The sequence below is a fragment of the Myotis daubentonii genome, chromosome 5 (assembly GCF_963259705.1).
Source record: "Myotis daubentonii chromosome 5, mMyoDau2.1, whole genome shotgun sequence".
NCBI classification, from domain to species: domain Eukaryota; kingdom Metazoa; phylum Chordata; class Mammalia; order Chiroptera; family Vespertilionidae; genus Myotis; species Myotis daubentonii.
Genome location: NC_081844.1, coordinates 87134679 through 87155873, shown reverse-complemented (window position 1 = coordinate 87155873; position 21195 = coordinate 87134679). Strand labels below are relative to the sequence as shown.

General features: G+C 45.6%; 2 protein-coding genes across 2 annotated transcripts in view; both read left to right on the top strand.

Moving 5' to 3' along the window:
* The window catches only part of LARS1 (leucyl-tRNA synthetase 1), a 51279-nt gene extending 49168 nt beyond the window's left edge, over positions 1–2111 (top strand). The window contains exon 32 of the mRNA XM_059698777.1: positions 1703–2111. Within this exon, the coding sequence (XP_059554760.1) occupies positions 1703–1908 (206 nt within the window). The 3' untranslated portion in view covers positions 1909–2111. The remainder of the gene's footprint in view (positions 1–1702) is intronic.
* Positions 2112–7164: 5053 nt separating this feature from the next.
* Positions 7165–20681, top strand: PLAC8L1 (PLAC8 like 1). Its single transcript, XM_059698776.1, has 4 exons — positions 7165–7317; positions 10974–11110; positions 19198–19334; positions 20356–20681. Exons 1-4 carry the CDS (start codon positions 7196–7198, stop codon positions 20494–20496), a joined length of 537 nt encoding a protein of 178 aa, XP_059554759.1. The 5' UTR covers positions 7165–7195; the 3' UTR covers positions 20497–20681.
* Positions 20682–21195: the final 514 nt, after the last annotated feature.

Here is a 21195-nt window from a genome sequence, read left to right as displayed (position 1 = left end):
GATGTGGGAGGTCTGTTTTAGAGGGACACACATACCACACACACACACACACACACACACACACACACACACACACACACACAGAAGCAGATCTACAGTAAAAGTCCTTGCGCATAAAATCTGTGGGCAGAATTAGTCACTGCTTTCCTAGCAAAATAATTTGGCGTCACTGATGTGCATGTTGAATTGCAATAGCCATTAAAATTGCGTTTCCCACCCCTCCGCCCCCCTCGAGACCAGGGCTGTCATGCAGGCTGTGTCTGCTCCTTTCCCTCTTTAACTTTCAGGGCTTGTGCTGCATCTGGCAGTAGATTATGTGGCCTCTGCAGAGACTCGCAGGCAGGGTATACCTCCATGGTAGTCGCAGGTAATTGCTCTATAAGCCCCAAGATCCCTCCTCTAAACCCACAGTCCTTCAGTCTTTGTTTCCCAAGGAGAAGAGAATGCCTGGATAGCTTGTACTCTGGGCATAGCCGCCAGCTGCGTGAGTGTCTCCTTTTATCTCTTATCCCTCTCTCACGAGGCCTCATACTCTCATAGCAACATAACTGGGAGTGTAGCTCACGGACCACCCAGCGCTCTGCTTTAGAAAGGGTGGGAAGTACTTTGGAAAATATCTTCTGTTCCTGTGGATCAAGTTCTACATAACTAGCTGTGCTACAATTTGAGGTAGATGTAAACCTAGAATCACCACTCGCAGTCATTTAGCCTGTTTTTCACCACTTAAAATAAAACCATTTGGTGTTGGGAAGTCTCAGAATTGCTGAAATAAATAAATTTTTTTTCGGACTTAATTGTGGGCAGGATTGTTGGCTCATAAAGGTGATCAAGGGACAAGTGCTTTCTTTGCCAGGAGCCACCGTATCAGCTTGCACAGAGCAGGTCAGGCATCTCCAGCAGGGGAGGCGTGGGGCTCACTCAGAGGCTGGGACTTCTAGGCCCTGTGCCCTTCCCCGGCCTTCCCTTCTCTCCCGGTCTCATCAGCTTGTCAATAAAGTGCGTTCCTTTGAGCAAAACGAGAAACTGGTAATACATATTAGAATAGTAATTCTTTTTTCCAAAACTACCTTCTGAAAAAAAACCAACCCAACAACACTTACAGTTTTAATCTATTCGAGGAAGCAAGACAAGAGAAATGTTTTAGACTTTTTGATATTCTGAAGGACAGGCAATTGAAGCATATACAAAGTGATTTGAAAGACCCTATAGGACAGTGATGGCGAACCTATGACACACGTGTCAGAGGTGACACGCGAACTCATTTTTTGGTTCATTTTTCTTTGTTAAATGGCAAATATATAAAATAAATATCAAAAATATAAATCTTTGTTTTACTATGGTTGCAAATATCAAAAAATTTCTATAGGTGACACGGCACCAGAGTTAAGTTAGGGTTTTTCAAAATGCTGACACGCCGAGCTCAAAAGGTTTGCCATCACTGCTATAGGATAATGCTCAAAATTAGACTCAACCCTTCCCGTTGGTTTATAATTCCAGGGCATGTATTAACAGAAGCTGACAATCTTTGATCTGGGTAAAAGCTGGCAGAGTTTAAAGTTTTGTTAGATTTAGCTTTGCTTTCTGAGATTGGGTCCTATTTAATAATCTGATGATTTAGATATCATGTGTGTAAAATGTGAATTATCAGATTCAGGGCATGGGTTTGAGGCAGTGACTGTAATTAAATGCTTTTTTGCTGTAGATCTTTCCAAAGTGAAGCTGATGAGATTTGATGATCCACTGTTGGGGCCGAGGCGAGTTCCCGTCCTGGGGAAAGAGCTGACTGGGAAGACGCCCATTTCTGAGCATGCTGTCTTCCACGTGGACCTCGTGAGCAAGAACGTCCATCTTACTGAAAACGGGCTGCGGGCGGATATTGGTGACACAATGGTCTACCTGGTTCACTAAACTCACGCAGATGGGAGATTTGCCCTGTTCTCTGGGGCTACTTCTACTTTGTGCTTACAGAGTGGCTGTGAGACCCTTAGGCTGGGCCTAAATAGATTTCATTTCTAACCATCAAATTCTGCATGTAACCATAATTATACCAACTCATTTTTGATTCCTGGACCTAATAAATGTTTTTTCCTTCTTGGGACCTCTAAGAGAAATAGTTTATATTATACTTAAAAAACAAAAACAAAAACAAATTATTCCTAATCCCCAGAAGCTTCTAGTCTTTCACATTTTACAGAAGTGTCAGCATCTTTTATGAGGTGTGCTTCATACTTATAAAGGCTAAGGCGTATTTGACAACTTTTTATATTACATCAATTACGGAATTAGCTGTTTCTTCTTTAAAGAAAAAAAAGTAGGTTTAGCTAGTTTTGCTTTTTAAAGAAAGGAACTCTGATGATTATTTAAAAGAACAAATAAGAATATTTTGACCTGACTGTGATCACTAAGTTTTCTGTGTAAAGCGCAAAAAGGTCTTATATTTATAAGAAATTTTTACCTTTAATATATTCAGTTTACCACCAATACTGTTTTCCAAGGCTAATGTTAATAGTTTATAAGCAGTTTATTTCAGCTACTCTAAATTTAGGCACTTTTTAAAGGAGGATATTTTCCCCCCAGAAAATTGCATTTATCAAATTTGCCTTGGGTCCAATTATGTTTAAAGACCATGTCAACTGTATTGCAAATTTGTTTTTTTTATATTGCTGTAATGCCTTTTGATACTGTCTGTGCCATCTGTCTTCATAATGAGGAAGATTAGGTACCGACTGGCAGGGGAGAGAAACATTTTTGTTTCTTGAAGGGCTCAATATGGGAAAGATCAGTTCTGATGACCTAAGGAGCCTGAATGCTAACTCCCAGGTCATGTAGAGATTTTATTGAGCTGCTTTTTTTGCTGTGTGCAGTTTGAGATTTCTGGGCCTAGTTGAATGCTCTGTCATAGATTCATTAAAGCAAATGATAGGGTGTTAGCGCTGACAGAGCCCTTAGCGATCACGTGCAAACATCCTCTATCTGGGCAGGCACTGTAGCATAGCAGGTAAGAGGATTGGGGCTGAAGTCAGCTAGCTAGGTTAGATCCCTGTGCCTTCCATTTGCCACGTGGGTGATGTCAGCCAGTTCCTCAGCCTGTTTCTCCATCTATAAAATAGAACTAATAATGTACCTACTTTCTAGGCTTATTGAGAGATGTTGAGATGATAACCATCTAGGAAAATCATATATCCATGTAGTGCCTGACAAGTGGTAAGCTTTCCGTAATGTCACTGAGACGGTGATGAGCTTTCAGTAAGTGCTAGTGATGAATAATGATAACAACAACTACCCAGGGTGTATGGCTTGAGGTTACTGTAGGCTATAACCACGTCATTGGTATCGGTCCTTTGGGGCAACTGCTTTGTGGTTTGCCCTCCTTAAGATCCTTTTGCTGCTCCCTCAGTCTGCATAGCCCAAGTTATTCCCCACATCAAAGTAGGTTTTCCTGGTGCCTAAACAAGCACACTTATGTTTAACTGAGGACAATTGAACTGTGTGCTTGGGGGGGAAAAAGAGAAAGGAAATAATTTTACTATTGTGAGTGGCTGTGCCTACATTACTAAATAAGCCTGTGAACCTTGGCTGCCTTGCATTAAATGTGAGTTGGGACTCATGGCTGCTCAGTTCCCACAGTGTCAATTCCTGTGTGTCTCTCAGAATGAGCATCTTGCTGGGCTGAATATGCCTTTTATGTTGAAAGGCACATAGGTGTTGTGCACGGAAGCCTCTAAGCATAAGCCATTACTTCACCTGGTGCTCCACTAAAAACACAGCAATTGAAATGCTGGAGGAAAAACAGGTTGCCTTGGGCTTATGGTATTGTTAGGGGACTCGTTCCTTCCTAAAGGGTTTTAACTCCTTTTAAGCTGTGAAATGTAATGCACACACACAAAAAGTGAGCAATAAGATACATAGTACACACACAAAACATGTAAAACACACACACAAAATGAACAACAGCCAAACAGTTTATCAACAAAGCAAAAATCTTTATAATCACCACTCAGTCAAGGGATAGCACAATGCCAGCACGCCGAAGCCTGCCTAATGCCTCCTTCTAAAAAGACAAATTTCCGGCCAATATATGATCCAGTTTTTATACACGTCCCGTGTGAGTTTAAAAAGAACATCTGTCCTGAGATTGTAGAGTTCTGACTATGTGCCTTAGGTCATAGTTGCCGATGGAACTGTTCAACTCCGTATCGCACTGTTTTGTTTATCAGTTTATCAGTTGACTCGTTTTTTTTAGAGGTGACTGGTCTGAATTGAGGTGTTCTGTAAGAGTATAGACCACACTTCCAGTTTCAAAGCCTTTGTATGACAGAGAATACAAACTATCTCAATAATAATTTTCTTTTAGATTGATTACATGCTGAAATAATATTTTGAATAAATTGGGTCAAGTATATTAAAATTACGTTTAAAACTAGAAAAGTTGCATATGAGACTGGCATATTTCTATTGGACAGGGTGTTCTAGAGACAGTGAAATTTAGGTTAAACATTATTTCCTATGAATCATTTCAAGAGGTGCATAGTATCAGTTATAATAATGTCCCACTCGTGGTGATACTAAATTTGGTTATTTCCCAAATTCTTCATTTTAAAGATACATTTTGATCACGTCCAGACTTTTCATTATAAAGATACATATTTTAAAGTCACTTCCAGAGTTTAAAATATTTTTAGAAAACAATTTCAGAACTTTCCATTGCCAAGATACATTTCCAGAATTTCTGGAACTCTCCAGAGATGAGATACATTATTTCTTTTGCAACCAGAAATCTGTGGAAGGAGGTGTGGTCTGAATTGGCACCTTGGAAACGTCCGGCTCCCAGTTTTTGACCACAGATTTAGTTCCCCGCGAAGCTCCTTGGCTGAAGGAGTTATGTTGGGGGCTTTGGAAATGCTCGCCTCTTCATGCTGTCATTTCTTTTTCATAAAGAGTTGTCATGCTCGGCCAGCATGGCTCAGTGGTGAACCAGGAGGTCGCGGGTTCGATTCCCTGTCAGGGCACATCCCCAGTAGGATGCAGGAGGCAGCAGATCAATGGTTCTCTCTCATCATTGATGTTTCTATCTCTCCCTTTCTCTCTGAAATAAATAAAATTTTTTTAAAAAAAGAGTTGTCGTTTTTCTATAGAGAAGAACATTCCTTTTTCATTTTATTTTTAGGTGAAGGAGCTGTGTGGCATGTGGATTAGTCACATCATACAATGGATGCTTGATTAGAAAAGTTGGGCACAAACGGAATGTTAAAGCATGGGGATCAGCTTGCATGTACAGTGATTGTTCGCTCTTCAAAGCAATCTTATTGTAAATATTTTTGGCAAAGCAAGTAATTACCTCTTAATTTTTGTTGTTCAATTCACAGTATTTGAATTTCATGTATACCATATTTATTCAACACATTACTGATGCGTATTATGTTTCAAATACTGTGCTAAGCACTTGGAATAGAGGGGAAAGCTGAAGACACGTGGTGTCCTTCATGTGGGATGCTGTCTTTTGGTTAAGAAGAGAGTAAGATTGCCCAGAACCCAGGGAGCGTAGGCAGTTACGAAGCTTTACCTGAAGACCCTTGATTTGGGAGGTATTGTATAGGTTTTTGTTAACAACTTGCTCAAGTCAGTGCCTTGAAGTTCGGAACCCCAAGCAACCATTCTGCGTGGGTCTGATGACGGGAGTATGTAGCATAGTTGGCAGTTCCCTCCTGTCGTCTTTTTACTACAACACTGAATTATGATTGCTGACTCCTCCCCTCACTGTGCAATTTTGTCTAATTTTTTTGGCCTCCAAAAACATTTTCCCTGTTTGGGGGGTTCACACCTCCATAAGGCATGTCTTAGAGCTGTATTTCAGAGGCTCCTGAGTCCCTGAGGACTCCAAGCAGTGGGGAGGCAATCGCCCGCCCATTCCTGCCTTTGTTCACGGACCCCCTGGGGGCTGGGAAGGAAAGCAGCAAGCGGCACCTCTTTACTGGCACGGTCAAGGAAGGCCAGGAGTAGAGATGTCTCAGAGCTCTGAAAAGCCTGAGGCGGAGGACAACCTGGCATACTGCAAACTTTAGGAGACCAACTTTCCTGACGGATTCAAGTACCGAGTCCGGGCTGGAAGACCTTTCTGCCCTCGCTCTCAGGTTAGTTGTGGGACTCATCCTGCTGAGTTGGACCAGCAGTCCTGGGATGAAGAGAGGCCCTGCTGCTCTCAGCTACAGGACAGGGCAGGAATCTGTGGCCTCTGAGTCGCCTAAGGGAAGGCCGAGTGACACTGCTAGATTAATGCTTGCTAGAGTTATCTCAGAGCAAAGGGATTTTCCACCAAAGATAAGTTTTTAAAAAAAACACTATATATATATATATATATATATATATGTATATATATATATATATATATATATATATATATATCTCCTATATAATAAAACCCTAATATGCAAATTGACCCAAAGGCAGAATGACCATTGCTATAATGCACACTGACCACCAGGGGGCACACATGAGCTGCCCCCTGGTGGTCAGTGTTCTCCCAGAGGGGGAGCACTGCCCAGTGAGAAGCCAGGCTCACAGCTGGTGAGTGCAGTGGCTGTGGCAGGAGCCTCTCCCACCTCCACAGAGCTAAGGACCCCTTGGGGGATGTTTGCCGAGGGGTCCTGGACTGCGAGAGGGTGCAGGCTAGGCTGAGGGCCCCTCCCCCTCAGTGTACAAATGTCATGCACCAGCCCCTAGTACATACAGTATATATTTATTGATTTCAGAGAGTAAGAGACAGGGAAAGAGAGATAGAAACATCAATGATGAGAGAGAATCGGCCAACTCCTGCACTCCTCCTACTGGGGATCTAGCGTGCAACTCAGGCATGCGCCCTGGCGGGAAATCAAACCATGACCTCCTGGTTCTTGGGTCAATGCTCAACCACCGAGCCATGCCAGCCAGGCTGTTTTTTGTTTTTTTTGTTTTTTACCATACACTATATCTTGAGCCGCATCTCCCTTCAGATTAGTAAGACGGACATGCCACAGTTAGGCGTGTGCCTGTCTTTAAATAATAAGATGCCTGTCCATTGAGCGGCTGTGACCTCAGGTTCCAGAATGTCAAGGCAACATTCTTCAGAAGAGCTATTCCCCTTTGGACTGAACCTGTGTTAGAACCAGTTTACTGTCAAGGGAAAGGATAGCCCAGTGACCGGGGAACTCCTGTCACTATGGATTGGTTTGGAAGCGACTTCTCCAAGTTTCCCGAGAATGTGTGCTTACTCAATGTGCACTCTCCTCTGTCGCTTTCACTCATGTCATCTGAAGATGAACATTTAATTTCCAACTGGAGGTAGGGAGTTCGGCGTTTTCCCTCCTTCTCTTACCCCTTTCTCTCCCCAGCTTTTGCTCTTGGGTTTGATTGATCAAATCAATCTATGTAGTAAAGAGGGAATATGCTAATTGGTTCTAACAGTGTCCCAGTGGTGACTGGTGACTCGTCAACAGGCAGGAGCTGCTGGGCAGGGATGGGGCAGGGACTTCTGCCCCCAGCACAGGCTGTGCAGGCCTGCCCAGTGCTAACGTCACGCTGCCTGTGTGCGTCCCTGCTCAGCACTGAGATGAGACTGCCTGCCTGCGTCCCTGAGCTGGGACGTGACACTGCCTGCGTGCGTTCCTGACCTGGGACGTGACACTGCCTGCCTGTGTCCCTGACCTGGGACATGGCGCTGCCTACGTGCATCCCTGCCCAGCTCTGACGTGACGCTGCAAAGGGGGGCAGGCTTGACAGGTGTGCGGCCAGTCGGTTCTGGGTCTTGCCCAGTGCGGGTGGGGCCAGCCAGGTCTGGGTCTCAAGTGATTTGAGGCCTGCACAGGTGTGTGGGGACTTGACTCAGTCCCGTGGTGTGCCCCAGAGTCTGACAGGAGGGAGGAGGGAGCCTGATACCCACATCCAGGATCCACACAGCATGGCACCCGCACCCAGGACCCACACAGCATGGCACCCGCACCCAGGACCCACACAGCAGGGCAGCAGGAACCCCATTCTTCACAGAATCGGCCATTGATCACTTTGCTGTCAGCACCCTGACAGCCAGGAATCCATTCACCCACACCACAGACCCTGACAGCAGGGAGGTGGGAATATGTCTAAAGGCCAACTATTGGCACAAAGTACCTCTGAAGCCGAAAGAAGCCGTTGTTGGCAACACAATGTATCATTTTCTTATTGTTTGTTTATTACTAAATTTATATACTATTTTAACATACATTTTACTACTTTCCTTCATCTCTGACACTGCTATTATAGAGAAAGGGCAAATAGCAATATTAAAATATTTCCTCTACTTAATTCTCTCTTAATGTGCATGAATTTTGTGCACTGGGCCACTAGTCTCTTATAAGGAGCCAGGGGAAATGCTGGGCTTGGGAAGAAAGAGTTGCTATCATTTCCCATGTGTAGTTCAAACGGGGGCACCTGATTATTTCCTTCTGGTCTCGCTTAGCTTGAGAAAAGAGAAGGGCTGGTTCGGGTGATTTGTCCTCAAAATGTTGAAGCCTGAGCAAGTGAAACTATTTCTGATGACTGCCACTGAGTTCCACCCTTTGAAATCGAGTGGTAGTGGAACGTTCTCTGGGATGATAGAGCTAAACGCTGTGCAGGAAGCTACAGTAGCTACTTCAGTTCAATCCCTGTGGCGGCCCCTGAATAATCACTCAATTCTTAAAGGAGCTACCAAGTGTCTTGTACATAGAAAGTGCTCAGTGAAGGGTAGCTATGCTTGTTCTTGCTCTTTTTAATTCTCACCTGAGGATATGTTTTTATTGATTTGTTTAGAAAGAGAGAAAGGGGAGAGAGAGAAACATTGATGTGAGAGAGAAACATTGATCGGTTGCCTCCCATACGCTCCCCAACTGGGGATTGATCCCGCAGCCTAGGTATGTGCTGTGACTAGGAATTGAACCCATAACATTTTGGTGCACAGGATGATGCTCCAACCAACCGAGCCACTGGGCCATTATGACACGTGAGTTATACATAATCTTGAACTGAAATGTTTTAGCCAGTGCTTGTCAACTCAAATGTTTTAATACAAAAATCACTAAGGAATCCGGGTATAAAGGCAAGAAACTCAATACTGTATTTCTTGTGTTCAAAATTAGGTAAAACACCCCCCAAAAAGCAACTTTTATTTTCACGAAGGAAAAGCGATCCTCTTAGTTATTTGATTTGGAACAGAGAGGGGCAGGCTGCCTCCCTGTAACACATGATGCCGAGTGAGGTAGAGGCAGACACATCTAGTCTAGGGCTGCCGGCTGTAGATGGTTTACTTCAGGGAGAGGTGGAATCCAGGGGCTCGGAGCTAAGATATTCCTCTTCTGAAAGTTGGAGATAATTGGAAGCTCTTGGCATCCTGAGGGAAGCCGTCAGCACAGGGAGAGGTGAGCCCCGGGCCCTGTGAGGGGTCAGGGGCCCGTGAGGGGTCAGGCAGCTGCAGGCTGCTCTGCAGGCTTCTTCAGCTCGCACCCGAGAGCCCTGCCTCCCCGGAGGCTGAAACACACTGAAGGCCACCTCGCTGGTACCTAGACTTGAGGACTCAAATGCAGTGAAAGAGACATGTGATTCAATTCGATTCAATTTGACCCAATTCAACAAATACATGCACCCACCTGGTTCAAGGGCACACACTGGATTCTGGGGCCACCAGAGAGGCAACGTGGGCCCAACCTTGGAGCTTACATGGAAACAGGACATAAGATAGTGTAAAGGGAGTTATTTTTCAGGGCCGGTTTGAAGTCCACACACGTTTCTTAGCTTGGGCTGCCATAGTGAAATATCGTGGACTGGGTGGCTTGAAGAATAGGAGTTTGTTTTCTCCCAGTTCTGGAGTCTGGATGTGCAGGGTCGGGGAGCCCGCAGGGTGGGGTTGTGGCGGGCACTCTTTCTGCCTGCAGCCCTCTCCCTGTGTGTGTACATGGATGGCCTTTCCTGCTCTTCCAGCCAGCAATCCTATCGGACCAGACCCCACCCCACGCCCCATTTAACCTTCATATCCTCCGAAAAGCCCTATTAACAAACACAGTCACGTTGGGGGTCAGCTTCGACATGAATTTGGGGGACACGATTCAGTCCATAGCAGTAGGTGCTCACCCACATTATGACAAACATATTCAAATGTGTCCATACCATACGTTATAGCCATATGTTGTTTTTTGCCATATCGTAAGCAAAATGATTTTTATAATTTTGTTTTTGAAATTATTTGGCTGTGAGTCATGTTTGATTGGCTGCTGCTTCTCAGCAGTCCTACACACTTGGGATTTTTTTTAAAAATGAAAGAATTGTAAGTTTCCAAATGTAATGAAATATTTGTGAATTCTGAATTTGACAATGAGTGAGAGTGACACAATGCCAGATTTTTGTGTTTAATGGAGCATTAAGTGATTTCTGTTTTGCAGTTTTTCTGTTCTGGAGCCAGTACCTTTTCCCAGGTCTCACTTTTGTAGGCTCTTGAAAAGCTTAGGCCCCTCAGCATCGCCTGTACTGCCGAATGGCTAGTGAAAGGGCCCTGCTTGTCACATCTAGACGGGCAGCTCCCAGCCCTGGCCTCCCTGCCATAGCACAGCCAACTGTCTGCCCCCTGGTGCCTCACTGCCTACGTCACAAGCATCCTCTTCCCTTCCAGCCTGCCTCCTGTTCCAGGCAGTGGCGTGCTGGGATCTGAGCTGAGGCCCCTTACTTCCGAGTTTGTGATTGACTATTAGGAAGCACTGAGGAAGTAGACTGGACATTGAGTGTGAGGGGCAGGACCTGGAATAATAATGCCATTAGTAGCGGTGGGGCAAAAAGTCCGAGAAGGTAGGAAGGAGGAGGAGGGAGGGCGATGGCGAGGTCGGCTTGGGCTTGGCTTGCCTGGGCCCGTGTCTCCTCTTTATGGCTCTGTCTTGGCTTAATGGTCATCCTTCGGAGCTTTGTTTCCTAATTAATCACCACCCTTGACTCGCCAGGAGCCAGGCGCCAGCCCAGGCTGTGGTGAAGCAGCCCGTCCGGGGAGCCAGAGGCAGGACCGCGGTCACCACCGTTGTCCAGACGGGCGGGGACTGGAGCACCGGCCTCTTCAGCGTCTGCAGAGACAGGAAGATTTGTACGTTTCCCTCTTCATTTATGTTCTTTACAATTTTCTTTCCTAGGACATCAGTGGGCGGAAAAGCAACATCAGGGGCAAGGGCAGAAATTAAATGGTTTTAGAATAACTGCTCACTAATCCTCTAGTGACTCAAATGTACTTCTTGGCAGGAAAAACCTTGCCTTTCAGAGATGTGGATGCTTTCATAGGCTAAGTGGTGACTTAAAGATTTTTTTAAAGGGCAAAGTACACTGTTGGCAAAGACTCATGAAATGGGCTCCCTCATCTGTGGGAGTATAAATTGGTACAACCTTTCCAGTGGATGGCTTAGTAATACATGTAAAAAGAACCTCAAGTGATGCATAGGTTTTGACCCAGTAATTACATTTTTCAGGCATTTAGTCGAAGGAAATAAATCACGTGCAGAGATTTAGCAGCGGCATGAAATTTTGTAGCACTGGTTATTATAGCGACAATCTGGACAACTGAATGTTCAGTAAGGTCATCGCACGATGAGTTATTACACAGCCATGAGAAGTCATGTTGTAGAATAACATCTAATGGGACGGAAAGATGTTTGGGATCTATTTTTAAGTTAAAGAAGCAGATTGCAAAACTATGCACATTAGACACCATTTGGGCGGGGGGCCGGGGGGGCGAGAAGCACTTAAGAGAGTTAGATACCTGGCAGGATACAAATACAATGTTTACAGCCAGTGTCTCCAGACGGTACGCTAGTGAATAACTTTTATTTTATTTTTGTTTCTCTCTCTCCAGTGTTTCTATGAGGAATGGGCCGTACTCTTATAATAAGAGGAAACATTACAAAAGGAGCCCCCTTCATTAAAATCTTTGCAGAGAGTGGTTCCCAAGGACCAACAACACTGTCCCCCAGGGGGACTGAGGTTCAAAGCTCAGGGATTCTATTTTTACCTCAGGACATTCTGACCCTCCTCGGGTGTCTTCCAGGGCCTGCTGCTCTGGCCCTAGGGAGCAATTCGTGAATTTTTCTTGGAGTGTGTGTGTGTGTGTGTGTGTGTGTGGCTTCCCTTTTGAAGGCTGAGGGACAGTCTCTTAAGTTCAAAATCCAAACCGACCTCGGATCTAATATTTTTGAAGAACATGCCTCTCCCCGCTCTTTACATACAGGCTCTGGGAAGATCTGAATTTGTCCCAAAGTCTCCAGGATGGAGCAGTCAGAGAGCGTTGAGTGGTTCATGATCCTAGTCCTTATTCAACCAAGAGCCTTGCGGGGGGAAAAGCTCTAACATTTTTTGGTGCCTTGAACATCCAGGCTGTGCCTTCCCGGCCCGGGCCTCACGGAGAAGAGACTGCCCAGCACCAGTCCCGACCTACCTTCTATTCCTGTCTCTTTGCCCGTCTGACCCAGAGCTCAGCAGGTCTCTTCCTGCCACTGCTGCCCACGTGGACGTCTGACCAGGCAATTGTGGCAGTTCTCTGATTCCCTCGGCTCTTGCTGTTGTCGTCCAGATTTCCTGCCTTTGCTTGTCACCTAGGACTGCGTACAGAGAAGGCAGGCGGTCCTGTGGAGATGTGCAGACCTAGCCCCAGGCTTGAAGTGGACCCTTTTCCTTCCATAGCTTGGAGTTGGGGGTTGGGGAGCCATCAATGCATTTCCTGGTAGGGCAAAGCCTGGAATATAATGTCCTTTTTGGGAGAACATGTTTGTATCAGATATAGACCTTGCTTTGAATCTTAATTGCCTCTTACCGGTCATTTGACTTCAAACAAATTCTCTGGGTCTTCATTTTTCCATCTCTAAGATGAAGATAGGCCATGTCCACCTCAAGTGTTGTCAGGACTAAAACCAACTATGTATAGAACCCACTCTTCACAGTGGAACCTAAGTGGACCCGAGGTTTTTCTGGTTGAGTGTTGCACTGGGTTGAATAGTGACCCCTCAAAATCCATGTCCACCTGAAACCTCTGAATGTGACCTCAGTTTGAAGCAGGGTCTTCCAATCTAGTCAAGTTAAAAAGAGGTTGCACTGGGTTAGGGTGGGGCCCTATCCCCATGGCTGGTGTCCTAATAAGAAGAGGGAAATTTGGACACAAACACACAGAAGAGAAGGCCATGTGAAGGCAGAAGCAGGAATGGAGTGATGCACCCAGAAGCCAAGGAATGCTACAGATGACCAGTGGCCACCAAAACCTGGGGGAGAGGCCTGGAGCAGGCTCTTCCCTCAGAGCTTCCAGACGGAACCACCCCTGCCACACGCTGACGTCAGACCTCTCGCCTCCTAATTCTCCAGTGAGAGAATACTTTCTCTGGTTCTACGATGCCCGTCTGTGGAATGCATTTTGTTCTGGCAGCCGTGGGAAACCAAGACTCAAGCGAATGCTGGGTTTCACTAGATGGCAATGGGATAGCTCACAGAATAAAAATCAACTGAAAACGGAACTCAGAAGGGATAGATGCATTGACAGAAGCTAGCGGACAGTGTGGTGCATCCTTTTGTTTTCCTGTGTGAGACTCGACGTCTCAGCAGACGGAGCCCAGTTTGTCTAGCTTAGGTCCCAGGCTGCCACTTGCCAGGCCAGGGTACTTTGAGTGACAGTTCTGTCAATATTGCCCACAATAGTAAGGGATAACTTCCTATTTTTTTCTACTGGGGTGCTGTTACCAGGAAAAGCCCAACAAATCCTATATAATAAAAGGGTAATATGCAAATTGACCCTAACAGCAGAATGACCGTGAATGACTGGTCCAGGTGGCAGTCACTCAATGCAGAAGCTGCCCCCGGTGGTCAGTACGCTCCCACAGGGGGAGCTCTGCTCAGCCACAAGCTGGGCTCACAGCTGCGCGCAAAGCGCTAAGGATGCACCGAGATTAGCAGGTGGGTGCTCTGTGCCCTTTGAAGATGTGGGTGCTGAAAGCTCAGATGTGGAAAAGAAGCTGAGTGCAATAGTGGCTGCTACCTGGCATTGTGGGTAGAAGGCAAGGCATCCCAGCTCGGGAATGCTTGTGATGTGGCCCCAGAGAAGGCTTATGTGGAAGGTGTAATCCACATTGATTTGTAGTTCAGTCAATATTGACTGAGTTCCTACCTGTGTACAGACATGTGCTAGGTGTTACGGACTTAATAGTGAATGAGACAGAGACGGTTTCTTAGAGGAGGTAGACAATAAGCAGATAAATAAATAAACAATAATTGCGGTTGTGACAGGGCAATGAAGGGAATAAGCAGGGTGTTATGAGAGGAGATTACAGGGGTAAAGGACGGCCTCTCCGAGGACCTGACTTAAGCTGCACCCTGAAAGATGGTAAAGGGTCAGCCTGCAGCCTCCCTGTGGAGGGCACCTCGAGCCCCAGGCGGAAAAGAGTTTGGTGTCCACCAGGAGCCATCAGCCGCCCAACATGGGCAGAAGGAAGAGGCCCAGGATTTTCTTCGGTTTCCTAGAAGAGGAAAGAAGAGGGAAAGGCCTCAGACTGGGATTCATGTCCCCGGGCTGTATGTGGGTAAGCTGTCCACTCTCTGAGAGCAGGAGCCCTGTTGTCTCGCTCACTGCTTGGATGCCCGGCAGGTGCTCGGCTCCTGGGAGGTACTTTTCCTGCATGACTTTTAGCCTGTGTGCTCACTTGCCTCTTTCTCTCTCTCGCATCATTGAAAGAACCATAGGCCTCGGGGTTAGAAAGAACGGGGTCAGCTGGTTTGGCCGCTCGGCTGCTTGTCTCAATCCCATGCGCAGCGTGCGAGGCAGGGCCCGGCAGCCTCGGCTTTCTGAGCGTCCAGGGAGCAGGGCTTCTCCCCTTTGCATCCAGCTCAGTGCTTAAAGGAATGATTTTGAATAGGGTTCCAGGTGGATGATGCAAACTTCAGAAGCACCTACCCCTTTGGTATCTGAAAAGCAGCTACTCCATCATTGCCCTCTCTCTACCCAGTTCTCCTCTGAGCCCAGACAGAGTCTGTCTGCTTGGAAAGGTCTGCAAAAATTCCAATGAAAATAGATTAATCTTTTTATTATAAAAATATCTTATAATCATCGTAAAAAAGACACATACAAACGACTATACAAGAAAAAAGCAGTATCCTGTACTAGAGAGGACTGCGTCAGAGATCACCATGGCTACTGTTTTGGTACCTATCCTTCCAGATTTTTTTGCTGTGAGTGTGTGTATACAAGTCACACACACAGTAAAATTGTAAACACACTGTTCGGCACGTTTGTTTTCACAATGTACATCTAGGTGATCAGACCCTATCAGCACTTCTGGAGTTAATCATTTAAATTGCTGCATAGATTCCATGGTATGAATGTAGCCTAATTTACTCACAAGTTCCCATTGTGGACCTACCTGTGTTTTCCAGACATTTTGCTAAGCAAACCAATGCTCAGTGACTCTCCTCCTATTGCTGTCATTTTGCATGTGTGTGCCTTATCTGTGGGCTAACTGTTGTACACTCTACACTTACATGTGCCCTTCTGAATCGTGCTGGATGTTGCCAAGTGGCTCTCCACTTGGAAGGGGTGCTGCTTTACACTCCCACCCACAATGCGTGCTTGTGCCCCCTTCCTACTGGGAGTGACTCACTGTCAGGTGGTTCTGCCTTTTTGCTAACAATGGTCTGCAATGTGCCTCGCTGCAGTTTCCGCCTACCTCTCCTCCGTCGCTCTCCGGGCTCCACCCTCTGGTTTGTGGAGGCTTGTTCTCTGGGCTCCCCTATGAGCTGGCACGATGAATAAGGAACCACATCCCATGCATGCAGGTGGAGCCCGTCTCAGAGAACAGGCCAGGGACATTTAGGCAGTGGGCGCTTACATAACCACCAGGCCTGTGAGTGGAAGACAAGAGGCTGCATTTCTGGCTCACCTCCCTCCTGAGCCTAAGCACCTGCCCTCTTTAAACAAAGTGTACATGGTATTACGCTGTGCATAGCATTACGCAATTGTGTTTGTTAACTCAAAGTAGGTCCTAGAGATTTGACTCTGTTGGTGCTTAATTGATCTTTCATTGCATTCTTAATTATGGTAGGATTTCTACCACCATGGTTTGGTTACACTTCCATTTATTCGTGTACATTTAAGTTGTTTTAACTTGTAACGCTGCAGTGGACATCCTTGTAGCTGCCTCTTTGTGAGCACGTGAAAGCATTGCCCCTGGGTAGTGCTGGCAAGTGGAATTGCTGGGTCCTAGAGGATTTAACGTTCCCTGGGTTTGGCCAGGTCGCCTTCCAGAGTGGCTGTGCCAGTTCCCACTTTCATCATTGCATGGAGCACCTGCAGGGTGTCCCAAAAATGTGTACACACTTTGAATAATTGTGTTTATAAAAATACATTTTGTTTTCAAAATGTAATAGAATCTACAGGCATCGTGTATACATTTTGGGGGGACACCCTGTATTTTGCCATGGTTACCCACAACATTTGATATTAAAAAATTAGAAACATTTGCCATTCTTATGGGTAATAAATATTCCAGACTAATGCAAGGCTGAATTCAGCCGTGTGATACCTACAGTACGTGATGTAGCGATTATCTTAAGACTTCTGAATGAATGAAATAGATGTTCCTCAAAGATAGGCTGCTCCTTGTCATCTCCCCACCAACACCCGAGTCCTCACGTTCCTGTGTACCTGCTCCCTCACCCCCTATGCGGCACTGAAGAAGTCCAGAGTCCGGGAGGATTCCTAGAAGGTTCTGGGATAAAGCAGCATTCCTAGCTTTCTGCTTCTTGGCCACTGAATCTGGGAGTGGGACTTTGCACTCCTCGCTGTTGGGATGGGGTTGGGGTAGGGGAAGGAGGGACAGGTAGGCTGGGAAGGGCCTTGACAGGAAGTTCTAGTGCACTAGTGACATGGTACCTGAGCATCAAAAGGCTGTGATCACTACCATTTCACAGTCATTAGAATGGCTAAAATAAAAGACTGACAATAGCAAATGTTGGTGAGGAAGTAGAACAATGAATTCTCATACTTGGTGGGTGGGAGTGTTAAATGGCACAAATACTTGGGAGAACTCTTTGCATTTGTTAGTTTCTTGTAGAAGTTAAACATAAATCTACCCCATGATCCAAGCAATTCTAATTCCAGGAACCCACCCAAGTGGAATGCCCACATAAATATTTGTATATGCGTGTTAATAGTACTTTTTCATAATAGCAAAAATTGGAATAATTAATGGGAGAATGGATAAATAACTTGTAGAACAGTGATGGCGAACCTATGACACGTGTGTCAGAGGTGACATGCGAACTCCTTTTTTTGGTTAATTTTTCTTTGTTAAATGGCATTTAAATATATAAAATAAGTATCAAAAATATAAATCTTTGTTTTATTATGGTTGCAAAGATCAAAAAATTTCTATATGTGACATGGCACCAGAGTTAAGTTAGGGTTTTTCAAAATGCTGACATGCCGAGCTCAAAGGTTCGCCATCACTGTTGTAGAATATTTGTACGTTGGCATACTATCTACAATAATAAAAGCATAATATGCTAATTATACCAGACGTCCTTCTGGACAAAGCTGCAGGGTGGGGGTGGCGGCAAAGGTGGCATAGGCCAGGGCCAAGGCCCTTGCATGAATTTCGTGCATCAGGCCTCTAGTTCAATAATAAAAAGAATAATCTACAGATTCACATAGCAATACAGATGAATCTCAAGAAACAAGATGTTAAACAAAAGAAGACAATTACAAAAGTATGTACCATTCCATTTATATGAAGTCCAAGAAGAGGGGAAACTTATCTATGAGAAGAGAAATCAGAATTGTGGTTGCCTCTGGAGTTGGGGGTGGGGGCGGCAGGGAGATGGGATTGTCTGGGAAGAGGCACGAAGGACCTCCAGGGTGAGGGCACATTCTACACATTCGGTTATTTGGTTGAATATGATTGTTAAACTCATCTAACTGAACGTTTACGATCTGTGCACTTTCTTGTATATAAATGATGGCTTGATAACGTATTTGTTGAAAACATTTTAAAGGTTATGTTTAGTTTTATTTCTGTTTCATAGTCCTAATTATTTGTATTCATCAAGGTTGTCATCTTTCCCGATGTGAGATGACATAACATCTTAACTGTACATCAGGGATTCTTTTTTTTTTTTAAATTTATTGATTTTTTACAGAGAGGAAGGGAGAGAGATAGAGAGTTAGAAACATCGATGAGAGAGAAACATCGATCAGCTGCCTCCTGCACATCTCCCACTGGGGATGTGCCTGCAACCCAGGTACATGCCCTTGACCGGAATCGAACCTGGGACCTTCCAGTCCGCAGGCCGACGCTCTATCCACTGAGCCAAACCGGTTTCAGCCATCAGGGATTCTTAACCAGAGGCCTGTTGATCGTTTTCAATGGATCCTGAACCCCGTGGAATTGAATGCACAATTTTGCATGTCGGTGTGCACGTATTTTTCTTTTCCCTCGAGGAGCGAGTTCATATTCTCAAAAGGGTCTGTGACCCAAACCTATTTAAGACAGAACCTCTGTGTTAGTTGGTTCATGCAGAATGTGTAGGAAACAGTATCAGTTGTTAAAGATGAATGAATAAATGACAAACTGTTTCCAGTTGACGTTCAAAGAACCACGCTTCTATTAGTTCACTGATTAAAACTGGCAGATGTCAGTGGCCCCACTAAACTAGCAAAAATGAGAGTAACCTCCTGACCTGAGAAATAGAATGAAGTCCTGATAAGGAGCAGGCAGGATCAGTGGGCCAGTGACGAGCTTTCACCCCCATCTCCAGACAACAATGCCTGCTATTCAAAAGCATCATAACTGTGTCTATTTTAAATATTGAAATCAGGTAGATGAACATAATAGAGGTGACAGTTGTGATTCAACTGGAAAACATTATTTAATGCTTTCTCTTGACAGGAAAAAACAATTACCATAGTGACCCTAGCAGAGCTCTATCAGGTTCAGCACTGTCAGTGTTTAACAAAAGGAGACAGTTTTGACAGGCCTCAGTTATGGCGATTTTCATACACTGAGTTTTGAGAATTGGTCACTCCTCCTCCTGATTGCAGGGAGAAGGTGCAGCATTAAATTGATGGCACAGGGCAGTAAATGCTCTTTGGGGTGGAAACTCTCTCTGATCACATCTGAGCACCTGGCCTTTCTTTTGTGTGGTTATTGACAGGTTTCTGTGGTCTGTTTTGTCCCGTGTGTCTTGAGTGTGACATCGCCAGGCATTATGGAGAATGTTTTTGTTGGCCGTTGTTACCTGGCTCCACCTTTGCCCTGAGAGTTGGCACCAGAGAGAGACATAAAATATGGGTAAGTGTGTTTGCTTGCATGTGCGAACCTGGGTCTGTGTGGGAACCTGGATGCCTTTCCAACCTGTGCAGGGTATTTCCAAGGGGGACTTACTATCATGCAGATTACGGGTCAGTGGGCCAGTCCTGTTCCCCTCATTGCATCAGGAGAAGACTGCAGGTAGCATTGCATCAAATTTGGAAGATAGATTCGGGCTGGTCTGATTTAAAATGTAGTCTATGTGGTATATGCAGAATTCACTTCCAGTTCATCTGGGACTGAGTTACTATGAGGGAGTGAGGACAGACAGCATACGGATTAAGGTGTGGATAGTTAAAAAAGAGCGTTTCTTTATATATTCATATGAAATGGTCTCTAAGACACATTTTTAAGTGAAAAAAGAGCACAGCATAGCAGTTTGCAACTATTTACATAAAATACTATATATGTATATACCATGTAGACAGAATTTATTTGGGAGTGTAGGTAACAAACTCCAACACTGCTTGCCCTAGACAGGTAATTGAGTGTCTGGGGACACCTCTAGAAGGGGATTTACTTTTTACTTCCTACCCCTGCTTACTGTGGGAATTTTGGGCGATGTGGACTTATTACCCACCTCAAAGAAATAAATTAATTAATTACAAATGTTAAGTTCTAAGAGGAAGAACAAAGATGCTGGCAGAGAAAGCAGTGGTTTCAAGTATGAAGCTGGTAGCAAAGCCCAAAGAGCAGGTGTTTGAATTGCAAGGACTGATTAGCAGTGAGCAGGTTGGAATTTGGTAGCCAGCAGAGCTATGTCCCTGTGTGCTGACTTGGGGGTTTCGGTGGACCTTGGAAGCTGTGCATGGGATGGGCCACCAGGTAAGATTGTAGAGGCCCCTGGATGATGACTGAGCCTGTGCCGTTACACCAGGTAGTGCTGTAAGGCCCCTGGGTGATGACTGAGCCTGTGCCGTTACACCAGGTAGTGCTGTAAGCCCCCTGGGTGATGACTGAGCCTGTGAGATTGCACTAGGACAGACACTGTGTCTCCCCGCAGGGCACGCTGTGTGAGGACTGGCTGGCTGTGCATTGCTGTTGGCCTTTGTCCATCTGTCAGCTGGCCCGGGAGCTCAAGATGAGGACCTCCCATCTCTACGAAATCTCAGCAGCCCCTTCAACGAAGGACACCTTTGTTTGATAAAGAAAGCAAGAAACTCCTCCTCACTCCCCCTTGCCCTCCTCTCAAAACCCTCTTAGAGGGATCATTCTTCTTGTTAAGTTTTCACGGAAATAGATGAAAATAAACGACCCCCCCCCCCCACTGTCTTCACTGCTGCTCCTTCTTTCCACACCCCCAGTGAAGACTGTTCGTCTGGCCTTGCTGTGCCTGGAGTTTGGGAAGGCTGCGTTTTCCACCATCTTCCTACTGCCCTCCTTTCCTGAGGCTGTCTGGGAAGCAGGGAGAATTGCTATACGGCTTTCTTATGCCAAGCCCCCTTTCCCAGAGCACCAGTGGTGGGGCAGGAGGTGGTTAATTTTCATTAGCACCTGGACTGGGCACACAGTGTCACGGAAATACAGAAGCATCACCCCGACTCCTTCAGTCCGACTGCATCGCGGGGAAGCCTCAGGTTGCTGCCCATCCTGAACACCTCCCCGGAACCGGAACCGGCAGATCTTCAGCCCCAGGTCCACCGCCCGGTTAGGCAACTGTTCTGGGTTGAGTTGAATTGTGTCTCTTCCCCTCCCTTCCCCAAAGATACGTTGAAGTCAACTCCTGGTATCTGTGAATGGGACCTTATTTGGAAATAGGTAGGGTCTTGTAGATATAGTTAAGATGAGGTCATTAGGGTGGACCCTAAACCAATATGATGCTGTCCTTACAAGAGGAGGAGAG

Excerpts from the sequence above, each read along its gene's own strand:
- PLAC8L1 (XM_059698776.1), top strand. The coding sequence starts at position 7,196 with ATGGATTGGTTTGGAAGCGACTTCTCCAAGTTTCCCGAGAATGTGTGC. Across the intron at positions 7,318-10,973 it reads CATTTAATTTCCAACTGGAG|GAGCCAGGCGCCAGCCCAGG; the intron begins GTAGGGAGTTCG and ends TTGACTCGCCAG. Across the intron at positions 19,335-20,355 it reads GAGAGAGACATAAAATATGG|GGCACGCTGTGTGAGGACTG; the intron begins GTAAGTGTGTTT and ends GTCTCCCCGCAG.